The 25,572-nt window shown below is 42.7% G+C and overlaps 3 protein-coding genes across 4 annotated transcripts; all 3 read right to left on the bottom strand.

Annotated features, from left to right (window-relative positions):
* Positions 1 to 731: 731 nt before the first annotated feature.
* HOXB7 (homeobox B7) lies at positions 732 to 5,924 on the bottom strand. The gene is made up of 2 exons (XM_040536436.1): positions 4,960 to 5,924; positions 732 to 1,817 (listed from the first exon to the last, which is right to left on the bottom strand). Exons 1-2 carry the CDS (start codon positions 5,357 to 5,359, stop codon positions 1,564 to 1,566), a joined length of 654 nt encoding a protein of 217 aa, XP_040392370.1. The 5' UTR covers positions 5,360 to 5,924; the 3' UTR covers positions 732 to 1,563.
* Positions 5,925 to 7,112: 1,188 nt separating this feature from the next.
* HOXB8 (homeobox B8) lies at positions 7,113 to 10,153 on the bottom strand. Of its 2 annotated transcripts, none has more exons than XM_040536433.1 (2): positions 9,177 to 10,153; positions 7,113 to 8,264 (listed from the first exon to the last, which is right to left on the bottom strand). In XM_040536433.1, exons 1-2 carry the CDS (start codon positions 9,595 to 9,597, stop codon positions 7,960 to 7,962), a joined length of 726 nt encoding a protein of 241 aa, XP_040392367.1. In that variant the 5' UTR covers positions 9,598 to 10,153; the 3' UTR covers positions 7,113 to 7,959. The 2 variants fall into 2 exon arrangements, with proteins under 2 accessions (XP_040392367.1, XP_040392366.1); XM_040536432.1 differs by having other exon boundaries at positions 7,113 to 8,267; positions 9,177 to 9,597.
* Positions 10,154 to 15,465: 5,312 nt separating this feature from the next.
* On the bottom strand, positions 15,466 to 22,712 carry HOXB9 (homeobox B9). Its single transcript, XM_040537018.1, has 2 exons — positions 22,082 to 22,712; positions 15,466 to 18,611 (listed from the first exon to the last, which is right to left on the bottom strand). Exons 1-2 carry the CDS (start codon positions 22,587 to 22,589, stop codon positions 18,376 to 18,378), a joined length of 744 nt encoding a protein of 247 aa, XP_040392952.1. The 5' UTR covers positions 22,590 to 22,712; the 3' UTR covers positions 15,466 to 18,375.
* Between the last annotated feature and the right edge of the window lie 2,860 nt (positions 22,713 to 25,572).

The following is a 25,572-nucleotide window of genomic DNA, read 5'->3' as shown; positions in this document are numbered from 1 at the left end:
AGTCATCTATGCTGGTGGGTGGTGAAAAGGCAGGCAGACAGAGCCGCAAGGAAGGAAAGGTGGAAAGCTGCCATTGCAAAGCCAGAAGTGCTTCCAAAGCTGTCTGATTTTTTCCGTGTGTGCATCTTGAGCATACATTTGTCGAGCAAGTTATGTGGAGCCTCCGCTGGAGGAATCCGCGTCTTTACTGCGCACCCTGGAAATGTAAATAAACAAACAGGCACGGGAGGGGGGAAAGGGCGGCGAAGGTTGGTCCCTGCGCAAGTGCTTAAAGTTACTCACTTTTGTTTTGCATTGGTGATTTTCCTGCGTTTAATTGCTTTAATTTATTTTATGCGCGCTTTGATGTTAAACATTATTTGGTACTAATGAAATAGTTCTAATCCGCAGTAAGGTAATTGAAAAGCAGAGGGAGAATCTCTCTCTCAAAAAAAAAAAAAAAAAGAGGGGGGGTTGTAAGAAGAGAATTAAAACAAAGGGCGGAAAGACTGTTTGGGCTGCTTCTGGCCTCTTTGCATTCCTTCTTTATAATTTTACCTACTTCAGTAATCGCCACAGCACAATACCAGAGAGAGAGAGAGAGATGACCAGCCCGCATTTCCAGAGTCCAGAATAATAGTTATATTTTTATATTTTTGCCAAATCTGTTGAAAAAGGTATTATATTGATCTTTGAAATCTATTGAAATAGATTTTAGCAGTGACCTTGCTAAAAAGAAAGAGAAGATTAAGATTACAGGTCGTGGCATGTTTTAATATAAAAAAGATCTTTTACTATACATATTTTCCTTGGGGAAAAAATTAAATCCAAAAGCCTGTGTACTGTTTTAATATGAAAAGGGGACTGAACCCAACGTGATTCTAGAATATTGGAGATTTACTTTTTATTTCGAAGAATAGTCATCACAGACGAGGGAAAAACAAAAAGCAACACGTTGCCATTAAATAAATTGCTACTTCGATATATAACATTTTACGTAGCACAATATTAATTCTTTTTTTTTTTTTTTTTTTCCTAGAGACGTGAACAGGGAAGAAATCCCAGTAAAAATATACACAGACAAAACAGCATAGCAACGTGAAAAGAACCACAGAGGTTACAGGGAAAAGGGGTGATATTCATTCATATTATGTACACGATTCTATATACGCTAAGTATAATTTGCATTCAGACTTTCAGGTCACATTTTCTAAATTAAAGGTGCTAAACACGACCACATTACTTCATACGAAAAAGTACACAGCGAAATACAAACGGAGATTTACAAATTACTTGTACTATCGGAAGACTCACATAGAAAAATGTGTCTATTCTGACTCTAAAGCCACATTTAATAGGTAGATATTCATTCTATTGTCTTATCTCCCCCACCCCCAAAAAAAGACTTTAATATAGGTAGTATTTTTTTTCAGTGTCAGGAAACACAATGTAGCATTCCTATGTTTTTAATTATTTATGCACTTCTCATTTATGTATTTTAATATATAGTCTTTTCTTCTGTGTGTTTTTCCCCTTTTCTGTTCGCGTGGGTTTTCACGTTTCCTGGATCCACATTTTGCCCTTTCATTCTTCCTCGTCGTCCTCCACGTCTGGCTTTTCCTGGCTGCCGGAGCCAGAGCAGGCAGTTTTATTTTCTTTTTTCCACTTCATGCGCCTGTTCTGGAACCAGATTTTGATCTGTCTCTCTGTGAGACACAGGGCATGGGCGATCTCGATGCGTCTCCTCCTCGTCAAGTAGCGGTTGTAGTGGAATTCCTTCTCCAGCTCCAGGGTCTGGTACCTGGTGTAGGTCTGGCGGCCGCGTTTTCTGTCAGTGCCTGGGAAGCAAAATTAGATCCGTATTAGTTTTTTGTTTTTTTTTTTTTTTTGAGGTGGGGGAGGGAGTGTTGTTTTGATGCTGCGGTTAGGTTTTGCCCTCTTGCTTTTGTCTTTTGGTGCAGCCTAGCAAGCACCATCCACTTGAGTTCCACAGGAGCGCAAAATCCTCGGATGAACTGTGCAACATGAGACTATCTTCCTTTTTATTTGCAAAATCAGCTCCCCATTCTAGAAGCTTTTCCAACTTTACTCTTCCTGTTCTTAGCTTTGAAACCACTGCACATTTAATTTTCTTTACTCTAGGAAATGCATGCAGTGTTTTTTTTGCATGCATCCCTGATAAGCCTGTGCCTGCGTGTGGCTCTGAGCCAGTGCGTGAACGAACAGCAAACTTCAGAAAGTTTCCTGCCCTCGTAGCACCAGTCAACCTCAAAGTTCCTACTTTAGTTTTAGGCGCCAGAAAGTTAGGATGGTTGGGGAATAAATACACACACAAAAACATCGAGCAAGAGTGTGAGAGGCATCTGATACCTACCCAGATGCAACTATTTGTCCTCTCTTTAAGCTGTCATCAGGGTGCTTGCTTAGAAGGTGTCTTATGATCTTAATTATTTCAAGGAATATTTTGGGCACAGCAGTGACTTCTGCTTCACTGGGGCTGTGCAGGCAGGGACTGACATGGGGGCTGCTACCTCCGGACTATTCCTGTGGGTATGTGCATATATGAGAAGCGCTTCAACACCTACCCCAGACTCGCCACTACTATTCTGTTGTCCTTGAGCAGGGCTCGGGAAAGGGCCCGACCCTTAATTCCACACACACCCCGTTCCAAACCGACATTTCCTGAGTCCAACTGGAAATAATTATACAATATGGTGTTTGTGATCCTGGCTCTATTTTCCATGTAAGTGTATATCTAAAGTATAATATATTATTTCCCAAAGAACTCGGGTTAGCAAACAGCAGCTCTCGGCCTCTCCTCCACACATTCCACTAGACTCCTTCTTCTTCTTTCTTCTTCTTTTCTTCTTCTTCTTCTTCTTCTTCTTCTTCTTCTTCTCCTTCTTCTCCTTCTTCTTGTTTTCTTCTTCTTCTTCTTCATTTCTTCTTTTTCTTCTTCTTCTTCTTTTCTTCTTTTCTTCTTCTTTTCTTCTTCTTTTCTTTTTCTTCTTCTTCTTCTTCTTTTTTTTTCTTTTTAAAAGAAGAAAAGAGCTAGTCATTAAAAGGAGAAAAAAAGTAAAGTAGCCATGCTAGCTGTAAAGCAAAAATCTGCAGGTTGTGGAATGTGGGTTGTAAAATCCTCTGAAGGAGAGCCATAAACTGCTGCTGAATAGGGATGACAACTCTATCTCTGCTTGCTGATGAAATTCCACAAGCGCGATCGCACAGTGGGCATCAGGCGGGGGGGGGAGGGGGTGGGAGGTGGGGGTGTCGGGCGGCGGACGAGAACCCGCTTTTACGACCGAGGTCGAGTTTCTCTAGTTTTAGGCAGAACACATCCCAGAGCATCCAGGGTTTGGAGTGCAGGGACGCTCGTGCGTTTTCTCTGCTTCCAAGCCCTCTCTAGTGCTGTTCCTCGCAGCGTCACATGCTAAGGGGGAAGGGGGGAGGGGGGAGAGGCGGAGGGCTTCTTAAATCTAAGGTCAGATAAAAGCAGAGACGAAGTGTTTACGACCAGAAATATTTGGTCTTTGATAAATCAACTATAAAAGTGAACAAACTGTGGAGCAGGTAGTGGAAAGAACAGACCACCAAATAGCTGTGATGGTATCTCCTGCCTTTATAAGCTGCGGTGCATTGGCTGCTGTGTTGTTTTCTTTTTCCTTTACTTTGCAGGTAGTCTGGCCCACAGTCCGGTCGCCCCCGAAATTTACTAACAAGACACATTCCGATAATTTGGCTGCAGCGTGAGGTTTGGTCTCAGGGATGCTCTCAAATTGCAATCTGGCTCCGGCGAAGCCGGGGTCTGTAGAAATGAGCTCACGCGTTCTCGTCTCCCAGACAGGACAGCAGTGCCTTCCTCCCCTCTTCCCAGTCTCACACGAGTATAACCACCGCCGGCCGGCGTGCCCCGGCTGGGGTCCGGAGCCCCGGGGAAGCCCGGCCTCAGGCGCTCCTTCCACGAGCCCGGGTAGAGCCGGGGCGCTCCCGTGCGAGGGAAGGGGATGTTTATTAAATGTTAATTGACACTAATATACGGAGATGGAGCGCTCTCGTGAACGCAGGCAGCGCGGCGGCCCGGCGTGGAGCGGGTCACTGGGGGAGAAGCGGGCGGCAGCGCGTCCCGCTGCGGGGCGCCCCCTCTCCGCTCCCCGCGGAGCTCTGCGCGGCCTCCCGCGGGGCTGCGCTGCCAGCGCCGCGGCAGCTGCCCTGGAAGCCCCAACTCTGAGGCTGGCAGGGCCACGCTGAGCACCCCAGGACAAGTCCCACCGCCTCCTAAGAGACTTCCCCAGGGCGCAGAGCACACAGCACGCTTCCTCGGGCCGCCTGCCTGGCTTGGGTTTTTCTGGGGGGTCACACAGATAAACGTGCTCTCCCTCTCACAGTCCTTATATCCATCCATCCATCCATCCATCCATCCATCCGGATCCCGGCTGGAATGTCAGGGTTTTGAGAGAAGGGTTTTTACTGAACAAGGAATGATGTGTTGCTGTTTCTGATGGTAACATGCTAGGCTTAATTGCAGCATCTGGGACATTGCGGTGAGGGGCTGGCAAATGAAGGTTTTGAAACCTAACAAAACAAGCTTGCGGGTACCTCCCATAAATAGTTCATTTCAGAATCTATATCTACGTGGGGGTAGCACAATCTTCATCCTGTAAATATAGGAGAAGAAGGGGATGGCCATTATTTCTGCAGCTCTGTCTGTCCCCTCTAAGACAAACTGCCTTTTGGATGGCACATACACAGCCCCAGCAACACTAATAAATATTTAAAGCTAAAAGGATGGCTTTATTGCGGGGGTCTCTCTCTCTCTCTCCCTTTTGAAGACAGAGATTCGTTTTCGATGAAACGTCATGAAAGGAGTTGGGGACAATTCCCCCCTCCCCTCCCCCTCCGCCACCCCCCGCGCACGCCATAAAATAATTTACACTCCCCCCACCTCCCCGGGCTCCTCTCTTTAAGGAGGCTTGGACTTACCTGTGCTCCTCATCCAGGGGTAGATGCGGAAGTTACTGTCGCTTTGCAAATCTGAGTCCCTCTGGTCCGTTTTGTTGCAATTCTGCTTGGAGGCATCTCCCGGGCACATCATGGAGAGGTTTTGCTCAAAGGGGGAACAGTGCATGTTGAAGGAGCTGGGCTCCAGGCCGTAGCCGGAGGAGTACATGGTGGGGGCCTGGGGGTGCACGGCGCTGCCACTGGAGTAGAGCCCGGGCATGGAGGCGGCGAAGGGAGGAGTGGATCCGGCCCCATACCCCGCTCGCTGGGTGTTGGAGGCGAAAGCGCAAGAAGTTTGCTCGGGAAAGACTCCGGATGGGAAAACCGAACTTGCGGCTTGATATTTAGAAAATAAAGCATTCGCATAATACAATGAACTCATAATTTGGCCGGGTGATTTGTAGGTCGGGACGTTTTAGTGTCGGTTTTACGAGGTACCGTGATATATTACGGAATTAGAGTCCAGATTTACACCAAAAAGGAGCCCTTTTTCCTCCCGGCCCATGTGACGCGCGGGCACGTGGCTCCGGCGGCGCCAATCGCCGCCCGCTCCCTCCTCAGGGGCAAAAAATTGTAGTGCTGCTGGATTTATAAAATATGATAAATAATTGATGCGATATAAAACCCTCCAAGATCTATGCTGGAAGGGGTGAAATTGTGCTGGAGTCGATAAGCAACCTGTAATCAGTTTTCAGCTGAGACCGAGGGAGAAAGAGAAAGGCGAGGGGGGTGTAAAAGCACGTTGCTGATAAACCAGCATCTCCCTCTCGGTCTCTCTCTGCTGGAGAAAAAGGAGCGGAGCTCTATTTATCCTTTTATTGATCCCGTCTAAAATTCCCTCCTTCGCACCATTTCCCTGGCTCCGAGGTACTTTTTCACAAGACAGTACATAATTTCCTCTCCTCCCCCCTTGACCCTCTCCCCCTCTGCGACCACCCCCAAAGGACAAATGTCTGATTGATACCTAATAGATTCAGGATTCTTTTTCCAAATGCCTTTCAGTTCTATATCTAATTTATTCCAGTGCCACGGGCTTTGAGTTTCGTATTGAGCTGGCATTTGCTTTTCTTGTTGCAAAAAATAAAGACTGTACAGATCCGTTGTTCAACGTGTCAGCGGTTCTGCAGGACTCAATTACAATTATAAGTAAAGCGTTACCAGCTGGCTGATTTGCTTTCTGCTGGAGAAGCAGAGAGACCTTCCAAAATGTGATTTGCCTTATTTTTTTTTTCTTTTTGGGGGGGGGGGGTGGCACGAAAAGCAGCTCAGACAATGGTGGATGTGCATCTAGGATTTGCACTGTTTCTCTTTTCCCAAGGTTAAGTTGCAAGGGGATGTGTGTGCATCCCCATACACTATATGCTCTCTCTTGCCATGGCAGGAGAGTTCACTAGACGAAAGGGTAGAGAGCAGCTCAGCCGCACAACTGGCGATTTTGCAGACAGACCAGTGGGAAGAAAGGACAGTGATTCAGACCTGGGCTTTATCGTGCGGAGAAAGTAGGGTGAGGAGAGACGGAGAGAAGGAAAGGAGAGATGGAGAGAAGGGGAGAGGGAGAGAAGGGGAGAGGGAGAGAAGGAGGGGGAGAGAGAGAGAGAAGGAGAGAGAGAGAGAAAAAGAAAGAGGGAGAAAGAAAGAGAGAAAAGAGAGAAAGAGAAAGAAAGAGAGAAAGAAGGAGGGAGAAAGAAAGAAAGAGAAAGAACGGAAGGAAGGAAGGAAGGAAGGAAGGAAGGAAGGAAGGAAGGAAGGAAGGAAGGAAGGGAGGGAGGGAGGGAGGGAGGGAGGGAGGAAGGGAAGAAAAACACACATTACCTTCAGGAAGGATTTCCACACAGCTTCCCAACCTGTCACCACACATGAACAGTTAGAAACAACAACAGAAGAAGCCATCGCGGTTGCCCCCCCCCCCCGCTCCCGCCCCGGCCCCTTCTCCACGGTTCCCATGCAGCTCCCCGGCCCCAGCCCCTGCCTCTGCCTGTCCCAGCAGCGATCCAGCCCGCCAGCATCTCTACAGGCGAAGAAGTCTTTGATGGTGAGGGCTGCAGCTCCGACACAATGACTTTTATTTCCTTTCTATCAAAGTGGTCCTGGAGGAAATGGAGCAGGGTAAAAGAATGATGTCACGGAATTCTCGCTTGTAAACTTTATTGTAACTTTCTTCCGCTGCTTCCAGGTTTAGACAATAGAACAAAGTGATGAAAGAACAACAAAATATATCATTAGTTCCCCCAATAAAGTAATTCACGTATACAGTATACATTCTTTTTCACAGTTAACCTAAAGATCACTTTACAACTTGCTTCACTGTGCGCATGCTAACTAAAGGAGAGGAAAACGTTTTTTAATGTTTTTTTTTCTCTTTTTTTTTAAGAGACATTCAAAAATCGAAAAAAAAACAAAACAAAACAAAAAAAAATGAAGCGAACAAAAGAACAGAAGTAAGGAAAGTAAAGAGAGAAAAAGAGAGAGATAACTGTAGCATAAATAGGCAGTTTCATGTTGTTGGGATGTTTGTGTCAATCGCTACCTCCAGTACATACAGATAAACCACAACAAAAAAAGTGGAAATTTTTTAAAAAGTGCACAAATGTAATTTCACATAACTTCTATAGCATTGAAAGCTATGTTAACCAACCCACCCCCCAGGAAAGAAGAGAGAGACAGAAAGACAGAGAGAGAGAAAAAAAAATTCACAGTCATGTTTTACATAAGCTATTGCGTTACACTACCACTAGTTAATAACTGGCAAAAGGCAGGAGAGACCTCCAGACCACTTTTGCATACTGTTCATTGTTTCAAAGGATAATCAGGAAAGTGGTGCTTACAGCTATATTGTTTTACAGCAATAAAATGTTTTTTTTTTCTTTCTCTTTTCTATGCATTGTTGTTTCCCACCCCTCCCTTACATTAACTATCATTAATGTGGGGCTTAGGGGCTCTTCCACCCCAGCAGCGCTTGCCTTTCAGTCCTTAAAAATCCTTTTATTTCTTGTCCACCTTCTGTGCTTCCCCTTCCTCGTCCACCTCCTGGGCTCTTTCCATTTTCTGTTTTTCCAGTTCTTCCTGCTCGCATTTGCTGCTGGGAAACTTGTCTTTGTTGTTTTCCTTTTTCCATTTCATCCTTCTGTTCTGGAACCAGATTTTGACCTGCCTTTCTGTCAATCCCAGGGCATGCGAGACCTCGATCCTCCGTTTGCGGGTCAGGTAGGGATTAAATAGAAATTCCTTCTCCAGTTCCAGCGTCTGGTAGCGGCTGTAGGTTTGCCTCCCCCTCCTCCGTCCAGCGGCTGCTGGGGAATTGCAAAGGTTGGGTGGAAAGGGGAAGAAGAGAAGGAGGTTGAAAGATACATAAACCAGGCTCGGGAATAGGCGCACACACACACACAGACACAGACACGCAGACACACACTCACACACACGCACTCACCCCCCCCCCCCCCCCACACACACACACACACACGGGAGGGGGAGGAAGAAAGGACTCGCAGAAGCAAAGGCAGGAAGCAAACAGGGAGAAGGAAAGACTGTTGTATTATATTATAAAAGGGAAGATGGTTATAAAGGAAAAGGGTGATGGTGGCGGAGGAGGGGGAGGGTCACACACAAGCCCACACCAAGCAGCCCAGCTAAAGCCTTCACTTGTACACTTATTACCCGAACAACAACAACAACATACTCCGGCTCCCTGGGATCCAGGAGGCTGCCCGCACAAAAAAAGAGCTGCAGCCCAGGGAGAGCAAGCAGCACCACCAAAATCCCCAACCAAACGCAAAACAAAAAATGAGAGGCTTTTTAAGGCTGTAAAAGTGCCATAAACTTTAAGGATGCTTCCTTCCACTGAAAGCCCGGCTCGCTGAGCCCCCAGAAGAAAAGGTCTCCTTCAGGGTAATTAAACTATAAAGCAATTTACAAGTGCAAAAGTTTACCCTCATAAAGCAGTAAAATACAGTCATTGGGGAAGAAAAAGGGAGCAAAAGAAAGAAAGAAAAAGAGAGACAGACAGAAAGAAAGAGGGGCAGACAGAAAGAAAGAAAAAGAGAGAGAGAGAGAGAGAGAGAGAAAGAAAGAAAGAAAGAAAGAAAGAAAGAAAGAAAGAAAGAAAGAAAGAAAGAAAGAAAGAAAGAAAGAAAGAAAGAAAGAAAGAAATACTTTATGGGCTCTGGAAACGCTCCTTCGCTGTCCTTTCCATCTCGCCTCACCTTGCGGTCGCATCCAGGGGAAAAGCTGGGTCGGAGAAGGGCTCTGCTCCGAGCTCTCCGCCTCCTCTCCAAGGCCGCTGGCAGCAAGCTTGCAGTCCGTGTACTGCACCAAGTCCGACTCCTGGGCGCTGAAGAGGCTCTGCCTTTGCAAGGGGTCGTAGCCATAGAAGTTGCTGGGGTCCCCATGGCACGCCACGGCGCAGGGATTCTGTTGGTAAGGGGAGCTGGAGAGTGAGGATGCTCCGTGGTAAAACTCCTGGATTTGGGTCGGATGCTGGAAGGTGCCCCCCGTGCTGGGTCCGTACACCACCGTGGGTCTGCCCCCAAGATCCTGAGCGAACCCACAGTCATAGTAATTGGGACGCAAGGAGTCCCCGGTTTTGTATTTGGAGAAGAGTGAGTTGACAAAATAAGAGCTCATCTTAATTTAAATAATAATATTTGTTCGGAGGAGGAAAAAAAAAAAAAAAAAAGAAGTAGCCAACCAAACCTGACCACGGGAATCTATCAGCAAAAAAAGAAAGCGCTAAGATGCTAAGCAACGACAGTTTGTGTTTTCCAGGAATATAAAAGGAGGATATAATCAAAACTCTAAGCCTGCATGATATTGAATTCTTTCCTCCCCCCCACCCCTAAAAAAAAAAAAAAATCGCCACTTAAAGAGTTCTCGCTTTACATTTCCAAGAAGAGATGCCAGTTCATAAACAGTTTTCAGTGATTTACTTCAGCGCAAATGAGTTGTTTCATATTTTGCAGTGTCTTTTCATGATCATTTGCATCTATTACCAAAACCTCATCCTATTGGCTTCTCCTTACTCCACACGGACTCTGCACTGCATGATTGTGAAAGGAAGAGTGTGAGAGAATAAAGAAGGAAAAGCAAGCGAGGGGGGGAGAGAGAGAGAGAGAGAGAGGGAGCGAGAGAGAGGGAGAGGGAGTGAGAGAGAGAGGGAGAAGGAGGTGGGGTGAATATACGGATTAAATATGTTTAACTACCTACATTAATGAGATATCTCTCGCCTCACAACAAATCACATACCTAGACCACCCAAAAGATTGATTTTTTGGGGAGTGCTGGAAAATTAAAGAGAAGCGCTCTCAGTCGTTAATTTCAAAATTTTAACGAGGCAGTTTTAGCCTTTTTAAATGTCAGGGTCGCTTTGGAAAACTGTAAAAGAACACGATTTAATTGCTACCAGTTTTAAAAGGTCCTATAAATGTAATTGGTATTTTAATACAAGTTATCAAATCATACAGCTTCTTACCCTAAACATATTTTAAAACAAACGAGGTAGTCATATTTAACATTTTAATGATCAATTTCCTTATTATTGATAAAGGTTTAACTATCACATGAAGGGAATTGCATTTGTAATAGCCCCAAAAAAGGCTGTAAACTGTTTAACAAACTATAAAATGCCATAAAGCCGGGGATGTTGTTGTTGTTTATACCGCACTACATAAAAGCTGTTAGGATTTTACGAGTTCTTTCCTCTACTGCTATAAAACAGAGGTTTCGATTGGACCCGTCCGCATTACAGCGAGATGTTGAGGTGTCAATATTGAATTAAAACGATTATAGTTTTTCATATATAACATTGACTTTTTGAATCTCTCTCCTAGCCCCCTCCCAGCCTCCTCCCCGGTGCCCAGCTCACACAGAGGACTTGTTCAAGATGTGTTTGGGGATGATTACAAACTAAAAGTATTGTTTCGCTTATCACATCCAGAACAGAACCTTTATGGTCAGTAAGTGATGGCTGCTTCCCTACCTCACCCCATTCTCAATAACTTTTTTTTTTTTCACGATACTTATGAAAACTAGGGAGAAAAGGGGGATGGGATAAGTGAAATAAGAGAGAGGCTTTCTATTTTATTGACATTTGTTAAGAACGAAGTAAACTTACCCCTAAGATGCCAACGCTGCAATTTTCCACAATCTAAACACACAGGGGGTAGATTTTGAAATTCATTTATCGCAGTCAGCAAATATTACAGAGACGTATTTCAGCTAATAACGACACCAAACCCTCCCAACTTAAATGCTGTCCCAGCGTGCCTAACACCCACGATGCCTCTCCAAGCCCCTCGCATTGCCATCTCTATTTTCCAATCCTTCAACCTTCAGTAGGAGTTAAAGACACTCTTCTAAACATTTCTTTTTATTTTCCATTTTCCCCAGGTAGATTTCTGCTGAAATGCTTTGCATCCGTCTGCGCAGTATTGACACAGAAAGGTGAATAAAGCACGTTTTTACTCCTGCCTGCCTTAAGCTGAAGGACAATTTTCAACTGTCCACAACATGAAAAGAGTAAAAGTCCTTGCTTTGTTGGGCTTTGGTAAAAAGCACTTGCATTGGCAGGGGGAATAGGCAAGGAATTAAGGTAGACAAAAAGACAGGGAGAGAGAAAGAAAGAAAGAAAACAAAGATAATAACGGAATAAAACTTTAAAACCACCCTTAGAGAAATAATTTAAGTAAATACGTTTCGTTTATTTTGTGTAGGGATAATTTCAGCCGAGTCTAAGAGCCTTTTCAAGTAATTATTGTGGTTGAAGTACTTGCAGTGGTATAATTAAGGCTTTTCCCCCCTTAAAAGACAAGTTAACATTTTATTTTTCTCAACACTTTTATTGTCGATTGAGCAGATTTTGGTTTCATCATTGAACATAAAAACCTAGAAATGGTGCACATAAGTAAATAGAACTAAACAGCGTGGTGTGTGGATGCTCGATGCTAGAATTTTCAAGAAAGCAAAACATTGAATTGACTAAAGGATTTTTAGAAAATAATTTATGTTCTTCTATGGGTGTTTACAGGCGTACTCACATCCACTGAAGTTTATAAAATAAAAAATAACAGCCGTTCCCATTCATATGTGGAGCCTGAGAAGGCTTGAGGGAAGTTGCTCTTGGAAGTTCACATTTTATCAAGTGCAGTAGAATTTTATGGTCATGAAGTGATGGTAACTCATCAATGCACTAGAAATCAATAGCTGATCTTAAATCATTCATATACTGTACTCAGATTCCCGAGGAAAGCAAAATGTTTCTATTATAAGAAAAAACAAGTGCGCATGTATGTGCATGTGGGGGTGTGTGTGAAAGAAGATAATTTATAAATACCCAGTGGAGGAAAGATTTATTGGGAATTGACAAGAAAGAAAGAAAGAAAGAAAAGAAAAGAAAAGAAAAGAAAGAAAGAAAGAAAGAAAGAAAGAAAGAAAGAAAGAAAGAAAAAGAAAGAAAGAAAGAAAAAGAGAGAGAGAGGGAGGAAGGAACCCCAAACCTTCTGTTAGGTAAACCTTAACTTTTCACTACTCTGCATTTTAATGAATGCACAAGGGCAGTATTTCTCTCATTTTTTTTTTCATCTGTATCTGCTTACATTTGTATTTCATTTTATAGGGTTTAAATAGAGTCTTGAGATGTTTAAACTTTGACTCTTTAAACAACATGTCAAATCGCTTGGGCAGTGATTCCTATTCTGTTGTGTGCATAGTTTTAATTTGTTACATTCTTCACCAGAATGCTGCATATCGGGAAGTGGGCATATTTTCTTGTGTATCTTCGGAGGAGATTGTATTCAGAAAATGCATTGTTATAATAATTTGAATGAAAAACTATGTTGAAATATTTGCCATCTTTTCTGTCTGTGCTATTTGTAGCTGAATATAAGGATTGCAACGTCTGAATAATTATTGTCTTGCAATTATGAAGAAAAAAATGTTCCCAGAAGAACTGAACTAATAGAGTTAAAATTTTACATTTTTTGCTGGTACAGCATCCTTGGAGTATTTGTACGCATAACAAAACGTGGTAAGTTCACAGCAATTTAGATTAATTTACTATATAGTAGCATTTTGAAGCCTATTAATGAAGACAAGAAACAGCGGCAGTTCTACCAAAAGGAGGAGGAAGTATATAAAAAAGCCCAAATTCTAAAAAGCATATCCCATTTTTAGGCGATGGCTAAGAAAGCTAAAACATAAAATAAAATAAAGAGCCGAGAAAGCGCAAACCATCCTGACATTCAAGTTAAATAGCCAAGGAAAAATATCCTGATTTTGTATGTGCCTCTTTCTCCCCGAAATCTTTGAGCCACTCTCTTTTCCAGTGCTGCAAACGTAAATCTTTGGTTTGAGATAATAAAGATGTCCCCCCACCTCCATCCAAACTCGCAGAAAACAAAATGATGTTTTTTTCCTCCCTTTTAACGAACATTTACAATAGATGCGTGTCCCACCTCTCACTGCGTCCCAGCACAGAGCCACGAGATTAACAACCCCCCCTTTTCTTTAAGCCTCACATAATTTACCCTCGCGGAGAAAAAAAAATAGATGTAACCTATAAAATCGGAAAAATAGCTATAATTAACCCTATATTTTATGCCTCGGGATTATTCATGCCCGCAGCGAACAGCCCGGCCTCTGCCGCTAATCCAATCAAGGTGTTCCGCGGAGCCCCGCGGCGGCGCGCGGGAGCCGCGCGTCTCTCGTGGAGCAATGGCGCCACCGCGCGGCCCCTGGCGGCACCGCAGCCCCGCGGCGCTTCCCCCTCCGGGCCTGCGGAGAGGGGCCCGCGAGGGCCCGGGGCACCGCGACCGCGAAGGGCGGTGAGGAGCGAAAAGAGCGAGAAAGAGGAGAGCTGACTTCTTCCTCTGCACCGCTCAGCGCTGAAAGCGCTCTCTGCGATGCGAAAGCCCCACCATCCAGTCACTCTACTAGCAATAAAAGAGACAAAATGGGGTTGCTTTTGAAAACCTCTATTGTTTCAAATTCCGAGACTAAACAATTGGTCATTCTGCTCTGGAGGGGGAAGGCCGGAGCTGTAAACCGATAAAGAGCTTCCCAAGCCCAGACGTCTCGCCAGAACTTAGTGTGAGTGTGGGGGTGCATCTGTGTGGTGGTGGTGTTATTGTATGCACAGCTCAGCATTCTGGCAGCCTGGAAGTGCTTTAAAGGAAAAAATAATAATAATAAAAAAATTGAACAACAACAACAACAACAAAGGGTATAATCCAGAGTGCTGGATTTTCACAGAAACTGCAAGAGAAGAATAAATTAGCAAAAGTCCCTCCCCACCTTTTATTCCCTACCCCCTCCTTCTTATTTTTTAACCTACCCCTCCAATAGGGAAAATAAAAAAGAGGTGAACTTTGCATGTGACTGAAGCAGAAAGAAGAGCTTTTACACGTTGGGTTTCCCCACATTCCCAAGTCGTTGTAGTAATTTAGGAGTTCCTGAAAGTTTTCTTGCACTGTTTGCTTTACAGCCGTTTAGTTCCTTAACCTTCAGAAATTTATACCCTATAAAGTTTTATAGCGGTCATATTCTTTTATTGCAGCACACTGCACTGAATTTTCCTTTTTTTATGACAAGTTACTTCCCTTTCTCTCTCTTCCCTCAATAAGCTCTAAGTATCTTTTTTCTTCTTTTGTTTTCTTTTCAGAGCTTCCTCAAAGAAAGGATTTTTTAAAGAAGTGAAATATTGCCCTTTAGAGCGCCCATTATGTTAAAAGTTAGTGGAAAAAAGATTCTTGGTTATGTTTCTCAATACCTGCTTCCTGTAGGGTTGAGCAGGTCTCAGTTTTTGTTTGTATATTTGTTGATGTAATAGGTTTTGTTTGTTTGTTTGTTTGTCGTTGTTGTTTTTAATATATAGATCGAAACACTTTCCAAGCGTTTGTATTTATTCTCAAGCAATAAAGTATCAAAAGAATTTAGAGACGAAATTACAGTAACCGCTAATTGAGTCCTTGAAAAAAGGAACCGCGTGTCAAATCCGAGATGATGCCAAGCAGGGAAGGCAGGGTGGGGTTTCTCACTGTTTGTTTTGGTTTTCTAATTTTTCTTTAGCAAAGTTTTCATAGGGAAGTAGAAGTATAAACCAGAGAGAAAGTAAAATAAAGCCTACCCACTGTGCACTGCTACTTCTGGTCCCCTAAGGCTGATGCAAGAATGAAAAAATTAAAACCTGAAAAAAGAACAAACAAACAAACAAGCAAGCAACGGTGAGTGCAATCAGAGATTAACGATCTCTGACTTAAAGAAAAAAATTAAAAAGATTTAGAAACGCATCAAATCTGCAAAAGACCGAGTAAGCACTTGCTACACTGGAAAGGAATTATTTCCATTTGTCTCTGGACATATTTTTAACCTAAGCAAAATTGATTCTTATAATACATTTAACGAGACACTAAAGAACGCAGAAAAACGCAATGAAAATATTTATAAAATTTTAGACGAAGCAGTATAACACAATGACATATAGGTACTGTTGTTCTAAAATCGATTTTTATTCTGGAGCATTAAACATCTGTAGAAAATACATCCAGGCTGATGCTACAGAAGACAGTTTTTTCCAACATTTTAAAAGTAAGTATATTTCCTAATAAAACGAACTAACATTTTAAATTCTATTTTAAAAGAACATTATGTTTTTGTTTTAAAAATATCTGCTCTTTACCACAACTCTAAAGAAAGTGAAAAACGTTTCTAAATTCTAGTGTCCGATGGGTTGCAAACATCAATTAAGTCATGGGTACACTTCTCAAAAATATAGTAATGTGTATTTAGTGAACTGCATGCTCAGTTCCAAATGTGAGGAATATATCAACCTAGCAAGAAGCAGATTTGAAAGTTCATTCACCCTTGAGAAGAATCAAATAAAACTGAAATAATTACGTAGTTAAACACACCTAATCATCTTTTTCAGCATAGTATCTTTTTTTTTTTTAGTATATATATATAAATTTGGATTTAGAGAAATGATCCTGCCATCATAACTTTTTTTTTCCAGCTCAGAATATCTGCAACAGCTTTTTTCTTAATTTCGTTTTGAGGAAGGAGAATAGATATTTTGACACAGGGTGAAGTTTAGTTAAATTTATCTCTCTCTGGCGACGTAATAGTTAAATTTTGAAGCCCCCTAAGTTTTGAAGCCCCAAAGGAGGTACTAAATGATGGAAAGCTTCAAAAGGGAAAGTTTAGGCATTAAAACAAACTTTCTGAGGAATGGTCTTACACACTGGTTTCTGGTGGAGTGAAAGATTTTTTTTTCCCTTTCATAAGGAGTTGAACTGGTGTAAATTTCGGTGCACCGAGGTGCAGCTACTTGTTTCTTATCTCTGGATCATGGAAAGAAGAAACAAACAAACAAAATAAAACAGGAACACTTGGAAAAAATAAAAATAAATAAAAAACACGGAAAAAACGCAGATCTTCCTATCACTTCCTCCCAGGGCAATCTCTGCTCACATCAGATAAAAGTGGTCTCAAAAACTAATGCTAAGGATACCCAAGTTAGTAGCTTATGAAATCAGATTTGCACTGATTCGTTCACATATACAACAGAAATAGATGTGTCTTCTCTTCCCCACCCATCCACCCAATTAAAACAAGCTACCTTACACTTGCGTTGTTCCTATAAAGCCTCCTGGCAGCTAAATATACAAATCTGCACACGAAGAAAAAAAAAAAAAAGAGAGGTTTATTTCGGTATTTTCCATCAACTAACAACTGAAGAACTCTTTGTATACTTAAAAGCCACAATAGAAACAGAAAACGAGCTTCAACATTCACAGAAACACAACCACAAACACATTTTACAATAGCCACCATGTAATCAACTCGTACTAACCCACCCGCCACCCACTCCCTCCCCCTTCCCAAAACAAAGTTAAGTCTTACAGAGATAAAGGAAAACCAGTCCCGCACGGGCGGTTCAGAGAAACCTCCAGCGGATCTGTCAGATGAGAAACCAGCTCCGTCCGGCATGACATGAGACCTCGTTTGTAAACAATCAGGGTCTATATTTGTTACACTGGATGCTCTTCGGGAAAAGGGTGGCTGAGCGCCGAGCCGCGGAGCCGCCGCAGCCCCCGGTGCCACCCGCGGGCCGGGGCTCCCTCCCCGGGGAGGCGGCGGCCCCGGGGCCGGCCAGGCACAGGGCCCCGAAGTGAACGGGGTCGCAGTGGGAAAACATGCCGTGAGCTCGCTTCACCACGGAGCAGGCGAAAAAAACACAACACCGGAGTATTAAAAGCATCTCGGCAAACAGGAGGGGGAAGAAATACACACACTCTATGGTTGGCACTTTATCTCTGCAACAGCCTACTGCTTTAGGAAAAGTCAATTCACAATAAATTATAAATATGCTAGCACTAAGAACACAACCTTTCCCTCTCTTACAGCTCTACTAAGGTAGTTTTTTAACTAGAAAATCCCATTCTTCCTGTCCTCTAAAAGTTAGGAATAAGTTGGCAGGGGTTCTTCCGCCCCCTTTTCTCCTAAATAATTTACAATGCGGCTCTGAGAGTGCCCCCCACACGCACTCTCGTCTCCTTCCCCGTCTTTTCTCCTCTTCCAAGTGACCCAATATAAAGCTACCAGATGAGGATGTTTGCCTGTAAAGATCCTACTAAACTTCCAGGTCAAAGTCACATATCTGCCATGGCAAGATTGAAATAAAAATCCCGCATAATAAAGCCAACCGAAAAAAAAAGAAAAAAAAAAGAAAATGAAAAAGAAATAAAGAAACCCAGCGCAGCTGGGAGTTGGGCTGTCACTGACCGACTTGCCCAGTGTAAAGTTGACGAATTGAAAATGATTTGTTGGGTGCAATTAAACGCAAGTCTTACGAATGTGTCTGTCTTGCAGTAGTTTAATTAAATCGTCTGGTTCCTTGGCCACCTCAACGTTTGTGTGTCTGTGTGTTTGTGTGCCTGGGTGCACCGGGGTGCTGTGAGTATTATAGAGAATCTTTGTCCTTACGTGGATAAAGAAACACAGCGTGGTTTGGTGGGAGCTTGGACCAGATCTGTTTGTGGCCAGTTTTGTTTGCCGTCTTGCCTTCCATGGAGAAAATGCAAGCAGAGAAAGCTGCTGCTCAGACAGGAGCCTGTATCTATGTAACGCTGTAGGGAGAAGAAAAAAAAATGACAATAGAGAAAGACAACAAGAAAATAGAAACAAAACCTAGCATGTGTCTCCAAAGAGGAGCTGCAGTTTTTGCTAAGTTGCCTCATACGTGACAACACTAGGAAGATAAAAATAATAAGCAACATCTCGCATGCAAAGATGGAGATGGGAAATGGGAAGGTTTTCCCGCTGTTTGGGTTATTTATATGTTAGCACTACAGTTCGGGTGCGCGGCCGCAGAGGCTGGGGAAGGAGGGAGGGGTGCTGCTTTTCTGGTTTTCACTCTTTGCCCTGTTCCTTGTTCATTTTCTTCATTTTCATCCTTCGGTTCTGAAACCAGATTTTGACTTGTCTCTCACTCAGGTTGAGGAGTCTGGCCACTTCATGTCTACGGTCCCTCGTCAGGTACATATTGAATAAAAACTCCTTCTCTAGTTCCAGGGTCTGGTATTTCGTGTAAGGGCATCGCTTTTTTCTGGAGGAACGGGCGTGAAGCCAGCTGGCAGCTGGGTTGGCTGAAAGAAAAGCAGCAAGATCAATACGATGCAGCTTGAGTGTTTCTCAGAAGGTTTTAATCATGCCATCAAATATTAAGATTATACATACGGATATGCACGCCCGAGTGAAAAATGCTCGCTGAGATATGAGCTGGCAGCAGAGGCCCTATGATAATAGTACAGCATCACCAGGGCGAACAAACCCGCGCAGATGTGGGGGGTGCTCCGGTCCCGAAAAGCTGCCGCGCCTGTCCCCTGCGCCTCCGTGGGTGGGGGTCTGGGCTGCAGGCAAGGAGCAGCAGCGAGTTAGACTTCCCCGCGTGTCTGTGTGCACATACATGTCTGCGCGCACATGCTCACTTGCACATACGTGCTTGCGCACACGTATGTTTGGGTGCGCACGTGTCTTCTGTACCCAGTAGCAGAGCTCCCGCCGACTTTTCTCCAGGTCTATCCACACCAGAAAACACCCACATGCATGCACTTACAGATTTGCATAATGCCTATCTGCGTGTTCCATATGCCATACTCAGAGAAACCAATGCAAAAATTATATATAGAATTCAGATGTGTTTTCCCACGTGTCTCCAGATGCACTCCTACAGACACAGCGTGCAGGCAAATAATACTGAGACGACGTCTGAAAAAAAAAAACTTTAATAAATTCTGCCTATTTTGCTATGTGGCAAGAAATGGTCTCGATACCATAAAAATCCTCTGAGGGCTGGCCGGACTCTCCTGCCGGAGATCTGGACAGTGTTACGCAGAGACACGGACATTTGCAGGGCTGCTTCGAAGGGGCAAAAATAAATAACAGACTGCCCGTCACTCTCGCGTATGGGAGAAGTTACGTGGGAATCTTTTGCAAAAAGCACATTTCAGGAATAAGCCTAATCAAGCCGGGGTGGGGTGGGGTGGGGTGCGAGGTGGTGGTGGGGGGACGGGACGGGACACAACATTTTAGAAATGAGTCCCACGGACACAGTACTTGGGGAAGGTGCTATGGGAAGGTTGCACACAAAGGTGAAGTCCTTTTGGAATAAACAATAGTGCATTTACTAATCACATGAAAATTTTAGAGGACCGCTGGGTAACTGAATACTGGAAAAGCAAAATGAAGGTTTATAGACAGACCACGTATTTCTATTTTATTTCCTTTTCGTTCTCTGAAATTATGACTGAAGCCATAAACCTTTACACCAATTAAATGGACCATTATAAATATATACATACACACACGCGATCACCATCAGAACATTTCCTCTTTTTGTAAAATTAAATATATTGAATATTTTTTTTTAAATAATCCGGTTAATCTTCCACTATAAGTACTGCCTCTTACAAATTTGCACGGCTATTTCCTTAATGTAATTGACTTAATCTAATATGCAGAATTAAATATTAAAGAGGAAGAAAGCTGTTAATAATTGATACTGTTAATCCTGCTACCCATCCTTTAATGGCAATGGAGGGCTGTGCTTCATAACAGATATTTATTTGGTTTGATTTTATTTTTTTTGGTTATATCTTGGATCGTTAAAATATATGATATTTTAAATGCGAGTATTGTTTTATCTACTTACTGTATACACGTGCCTAAACTGACAAGCGAATGAGTAGAAGTTCTGGCACATGCCTTCTTTAAAATCTGGCAAATAAATTAACAGATCCCGGTGCCATATACAGTGTAGAGATTCATTATTGTGAAATACTTTCAAAAATTGAAATAGTCAGGGAAATTGGTGGGAGTACTTTCTGCAAAACAGCTCCGTCTTCCCGCCCTGGCAGGCTCTCAACATTACCCCAAATTAAACTATTATTTAAAACAAAATATGCATCGTTACCACATGCCATAGAAACCACACAGCATCCTCTTAGACTGGGTCCCTGCACTTACTTATAACATAATAACATTTTCTTGGACAAGATTTTTATATATTCAATTTCAGGGACATTGAGCACAGAACCTGGATATTTAATTCTTTAAAATCATTCACCTCACGGTCGCAGTTTGTTCTGGATCTCTGCCCAATACAATAGAACAGGACTTTCTTTTTCGCGTGCGTGTGTGTAAGTGTGTGTGCGTGCGCGTGCATGGTGCAAGTTAAATGATAGGAAAAAAATGGCACCATAACATCCTGGACACGGAGGAAAGGAAATCACGAGGCTCGAGAATATACAGTATTTTTAATTCTATGGTTGCAATGGCAATCTCTGTTGCTCTTGCATGTTGGTGGGAAAAAAAATAAGTTAATTCAGGAGAAAAAAGAATGACTGTGACAGTATGTCCTGCATACACTCTGCAGAGTTATACCCTCGGCGGGGGCTGTTTCTCTGCCATTTCCAGCCGGGAAGTTTATACAACTTCGGCTTTCATTGCAAAATATTTACCGTGGCGGTGAAGCCAAGTTTCTCTCTCTTTCACCTCCAACACAAGCTTTCGCTCACTTTTACCTTTCAGATGGAAACTAGGTACTAACCGAAACTGCATGAGGTGAAGATACTGATTCTTTTTTACTTAAATGCCTTTGCATAATTTTAATAATAATAATAATAATAATAATAATAATAATAATAATAATAATAACAACATTAATTATAGTAGAGTTAAGTACTTTCAAGGAGAAAGCTTTTATTTTCTGTATTTTAGATAAAAAAAAACACTAATCAGGTCACTGAAAAAACATATGCGGAATTTTAACTGTTCCCCTATCTGGCTACCTTACAAATAAAGAACTAATTAATCTGGAGGCACCCCCCCCCCCCCCCCTTTTTTTTTTTAACTAAGAGGGTGCATGGCTGTGAAATATTCATACCCTGAACCGTAACACTTAATAAACAATTAAATATAAGCAAACAACCCCCCCAAAGAAAACAACAACCAAACAACAACAACAAAACACACACTGAAACCCACCGCCACCACCACCAACAAACACGAAACAATATGAGGAGGGGAGCCTTTCCCTGAATCTGCCGAGGTAAATCAGAGCAACGGGCATGGAAAATACCTCGCTGCTGTTTATTTCCCTCACGTGAACTTTTCCTCCGTAATTTTCTCTCTTTCCACCCTTGTTCTCCCCCGATCGCCACCCTCCACTCCCCTTTCCCTATCTTTCCCCCCAACATTTATTTTCTCCCCCTTTTCTTCCCCTCCACACGCAGACCCTGCACGAATTTGCTCCCGCTTACAAAAGTGATCTCTGCAGCCGCAGTCAGCGCTCTGTAAGAAAGAGGATGATTTGATCCAGCTTTTGTCCGCTTTGGACTCTGTTTTGCTCAGAGACGATGCTCATTTTTATTTTGATTTTTATTTATCTGCAGAGACAATGCCACCCCTCTCCCCTCCCCACCTCTCCCCTTATGTTGGCATCAGCAATCTGAGAGTTTTCTTTAAGCCCTGATTTTAAACTTTATGCAGCATTGTCCCATTTTATTGCACCTCCTCCAGCTTTTATACTGTTTACTTCCTCACTTTTATAACTTACTTTGATCTGTTCTGTCTTTGTCTTCGCTTCCTTCACAAACTTTATTGTCCTCGAAGCTGGGCCTTTGATTGGAAACGATCCCTTCCCTTCCAGCAGAAGTTTCTAAATTGTACTCCTGTGTTCCCTGTTTATGGACATCCCCGGGACGGCCCAGCAGCGGCTCTGCCTTAACAGATCCCTGCCCAGGGAGGTTCTCTGCTCTGGGCACTGGATCCAGCCAGCTCCGTAGATACCTGCTATCAGATGGGACGCTTTGATGTTGAATATATGGATGGTAGACGGCAGGAAGGGTACCAGAAGAATGTGGATTCAAAGGAGTCCAGGAGGCGCTGAAAACTGGAGGTTTTGGCTGAAAACTACAAGAGGGGAATTCTAGATGTTCATTATGCCCAGCTTGCCTGGAACTTGTATATTGCCCAGATGAAAATTTGGCTGAAGGCGAGTCTTCACTTTCATGACTTATAATAGAGTCGACATAATAATTGCTAAGAGTCCCAGAAATGGACATTCTCAGACATCATACAAAGCACGGTTCAATGAAGGGAAAAAAATATATAGGACAGATCTAGATTTGTACTCTACCCCCTTCTCGAACTTCCTAGCCAACAAAGTACAGTTGGGCTGCTGTGTTGTGAGCTCCCAGCAAAATGATTGGTCAAACTTTTTTCGTGTGCCTGATAAAGCGTCAGTCTCAGCGTAAATCAATCGAAGCCAAGGGGGCTGCGCTGCGCTGTCATCCGCCCTTGCATTCCATATCAAGGATGGATTGTTTTATGTTTATGCAATGCTGCAAAACGTCAGTAGTTTAGAAAAGCCACGAAACAGGCAGCGCTGGGGCTAATAGCTAAAATCCCTTCATAGATTTGCTCCTGAAACATTGTGTGGGGGTCCGGGAGGGGGGAAGGATTTTTTTTTTACTATTATTATTTTTTTAAAGAAAGATGCTGATGTACTCACTTTGCCTTTAATAACCATCATGGGGGAATAGAGATAAAAGCTATTCTTTGCCACTCGGGCTCCGGAGTATGATAGCAAAAAGCCAGAGACTACATACAGACCACCACACACACGGTGATTTCGTACACATACATATGCGTGTGTGTCCATTACAGGCATATATACATAAATACTGATCTATATGCATTTTTTGAAAAGAAAAAAACAGATGTAAGTAGTAAGAGTAGTGGGGACGGTGTTATAACTAATTAACCCTCTGGCATTGGAAAATGTATTGTTAACATGGTCAAATAATGTGGTTTAATATGAAATTTATAATGTCACTGGTACGCACATGACATTACTACTTTGACCATCAAGCTGAGGAGACACAACCTCCTGTATACCTCCTGTATACCTCCAAAGCTTGTCTTAGACTGAATGCTTTTATATATATACTATCTAAAAAATATCTCCATATATGAGTACGTGTTCACGTATTTTGCGGCATAATATCAGGATTGCTTTGCTTGGATTAAAATAGTTTACTATGTTGCTGAAACCGTAAGCCTTCATTTAACTTTACAAGGCTAGTAAAATACAGCGTGCCACTGATACTGCTTTGTTACAGAATGCCTTAAAATTGTGATGGTTAAATAGTTTAATAAAACTTACATTAGCTTTCTTTGATTTTTATAGTCTTGAATTTATTGCCTGTGGAAAAGAAAGGGGGTAAAAAGGAATCCCTCGCATTTTCAGTCACGGTACACCCACCCCCCTCCCCTTTCACACCTCACATAGCTGCATGTATGTGCCTTGTGTGTGCGTGTCAACCCCCCACCCCCGGCCTCGTGCATTTTCCGTGTGTTTTCAAAAATACTTTTTCTTTTTCTTCCTTCCTTCCTTCCTTCCTTCCTTCCTTCCTTCCTTCCTTCCTTCCTTCCTTTCCACCTGCCTTCCTGCCTTTTCTTTCTTTCTTTCTTTCTTTCTTTCTTTCTTTCTTTTCTTTCTTTCTTTCTTTTTTTTCTTCTTTTCTTTTTTCTTTTTTTCTTTTTGTCTTTTTCTTTCTTTCTTTCTTTCTTTCTTTCTTTCTTTTCATTCTTTCTTTCTTTCTTTCTTTCTTTTCTTTCTTTCTTTCTTTCCTTCTTTCTTTCTTTTTTCTCTTTCTTCTTTCTTCTCCTTTCCTCTTCTTTCCTTTCTTTTCCTTCTTTCTTTCCTTTCTTCTTTCTTCCTTCTTTCCTTCTTTCTTTCTCTTTTCTTCTTTTTTCTTCCTTTTCCTTCTTTTCTTTTTCTTTCTTCCTTCTTTTCTTCTCTCTTTCTCTCTTTCTCCCTCCCTCCCTCCCTCCCTCCCTCCCTCCCTTCCTTCCTTCCTTCCTTCCTTCCTTCCTCCTTCCTTCCTTCCTTCCTTCCTCCTTCCCTTCCTTCCTTCCTTCTCTTTCTTTCTCTCACTCTCTCTCTCTCTGTTTCTCTCTCTCTCTCTCTCTTTTTTTTTTTTTTGGCCAGCACCGACGTAAGTGATTGACAGGGGACTACAGTGCAGTGCGGCTCCGATCCTGTCTGATGCAGGGTAACAGAGTCAGTTTTACGAAGTTATTATGACAAATGCGTTTATTGCAAGATGATCTGATGGCGTCGTAAATGTTAGTTAAGGAAAAGGTGCGCTGTATGATTAGGGCAAAAGTGTTTCTCTGGACTTCAGCTGTAACAGTCTGGATCAATTCACCTCCTTTAATCTATTACCCCTCCGTCCTTCTTCTTCTCACCCCAAAACAGAGGGATATTTAATGTGAAGGGCAAAGAGATTTCTAGCAATGATAAATCATCGCGAATCGTTCCTGAAGTATATAGGGATGTAAGTCTGTATTAGCAGGCTAATAATAACATTGGGATGTGTTAATAGCCACCTGAAACCAAGGATAAAATTTATTACGCAGCTCTCTGTCTATGATACTGTGTGTGCGTGTGCGTACATGACTCCCGATGTCCGCATCTATACAAAACGTATGTATGAAATTGCTATCAGAGGTGTTTTACTGATACAGGAAGATCATAAAGACGCTTGAACACCGACACCCAAATTGTTAGACTTTCGTTTATTCTTATAAGCGGTGCTTTTCCATGAGTATCTGCTCTGCAGCGTGATGGAAGGACACATTTCCCCATGTTCAGAACCAGAGATCCTCTAACAGAGGCGCTATTAAGAAGCTGTTCATTTTAATTAAAATAATAAAAATAAAAATCAAGGGGGTCAGGATGATGGGCAAGAAGAGCCGGAGCCTAATGCCGGAGGTCAGATTTAATTTTAATTTTTGCATCAATCGAAGTAGGAAGAGCACCCCAGCCAGAGCAAAATTCTCTCTGTTCTTGAGAAAAAGATCCAGTCTCCAGTCTCCAGCCAAGGTGAGGTTTGAGGACTGGCTGGGGAGCCCTTTCCAGCCCCTGGTCTAAGATGTTGCAAAGACCTCCGTGAGTAAATGTGACCAGGTGAGTACTCCCCACTGGCTTGCAAACTTTCTTCTCCTTTTCGCGGGAGTAAATCCAAAGTAACTCCACTT

The sequence above is a fragment of the Cygnus olor genome, chromosome 25 (genome assembly GCF_009769625.2).
Source record: "Cygnus olor isolate bCygOlo1 chromosome 25, bCygOlo1.pri.v2, whole genome shotgun sequence".
In the NCBI taxonomy this organism is placed as follows: Eukaryota; Metazoa; Chordata; class Aves; order Anseriformes; family Anatidae; genus Cygnus; species Cygnus olor.
The sequence above is the reverse complement of the archived record's forward strand: the minus strand, read 5'-3'. Positions and strand labels throughout refer to the sequence as shown.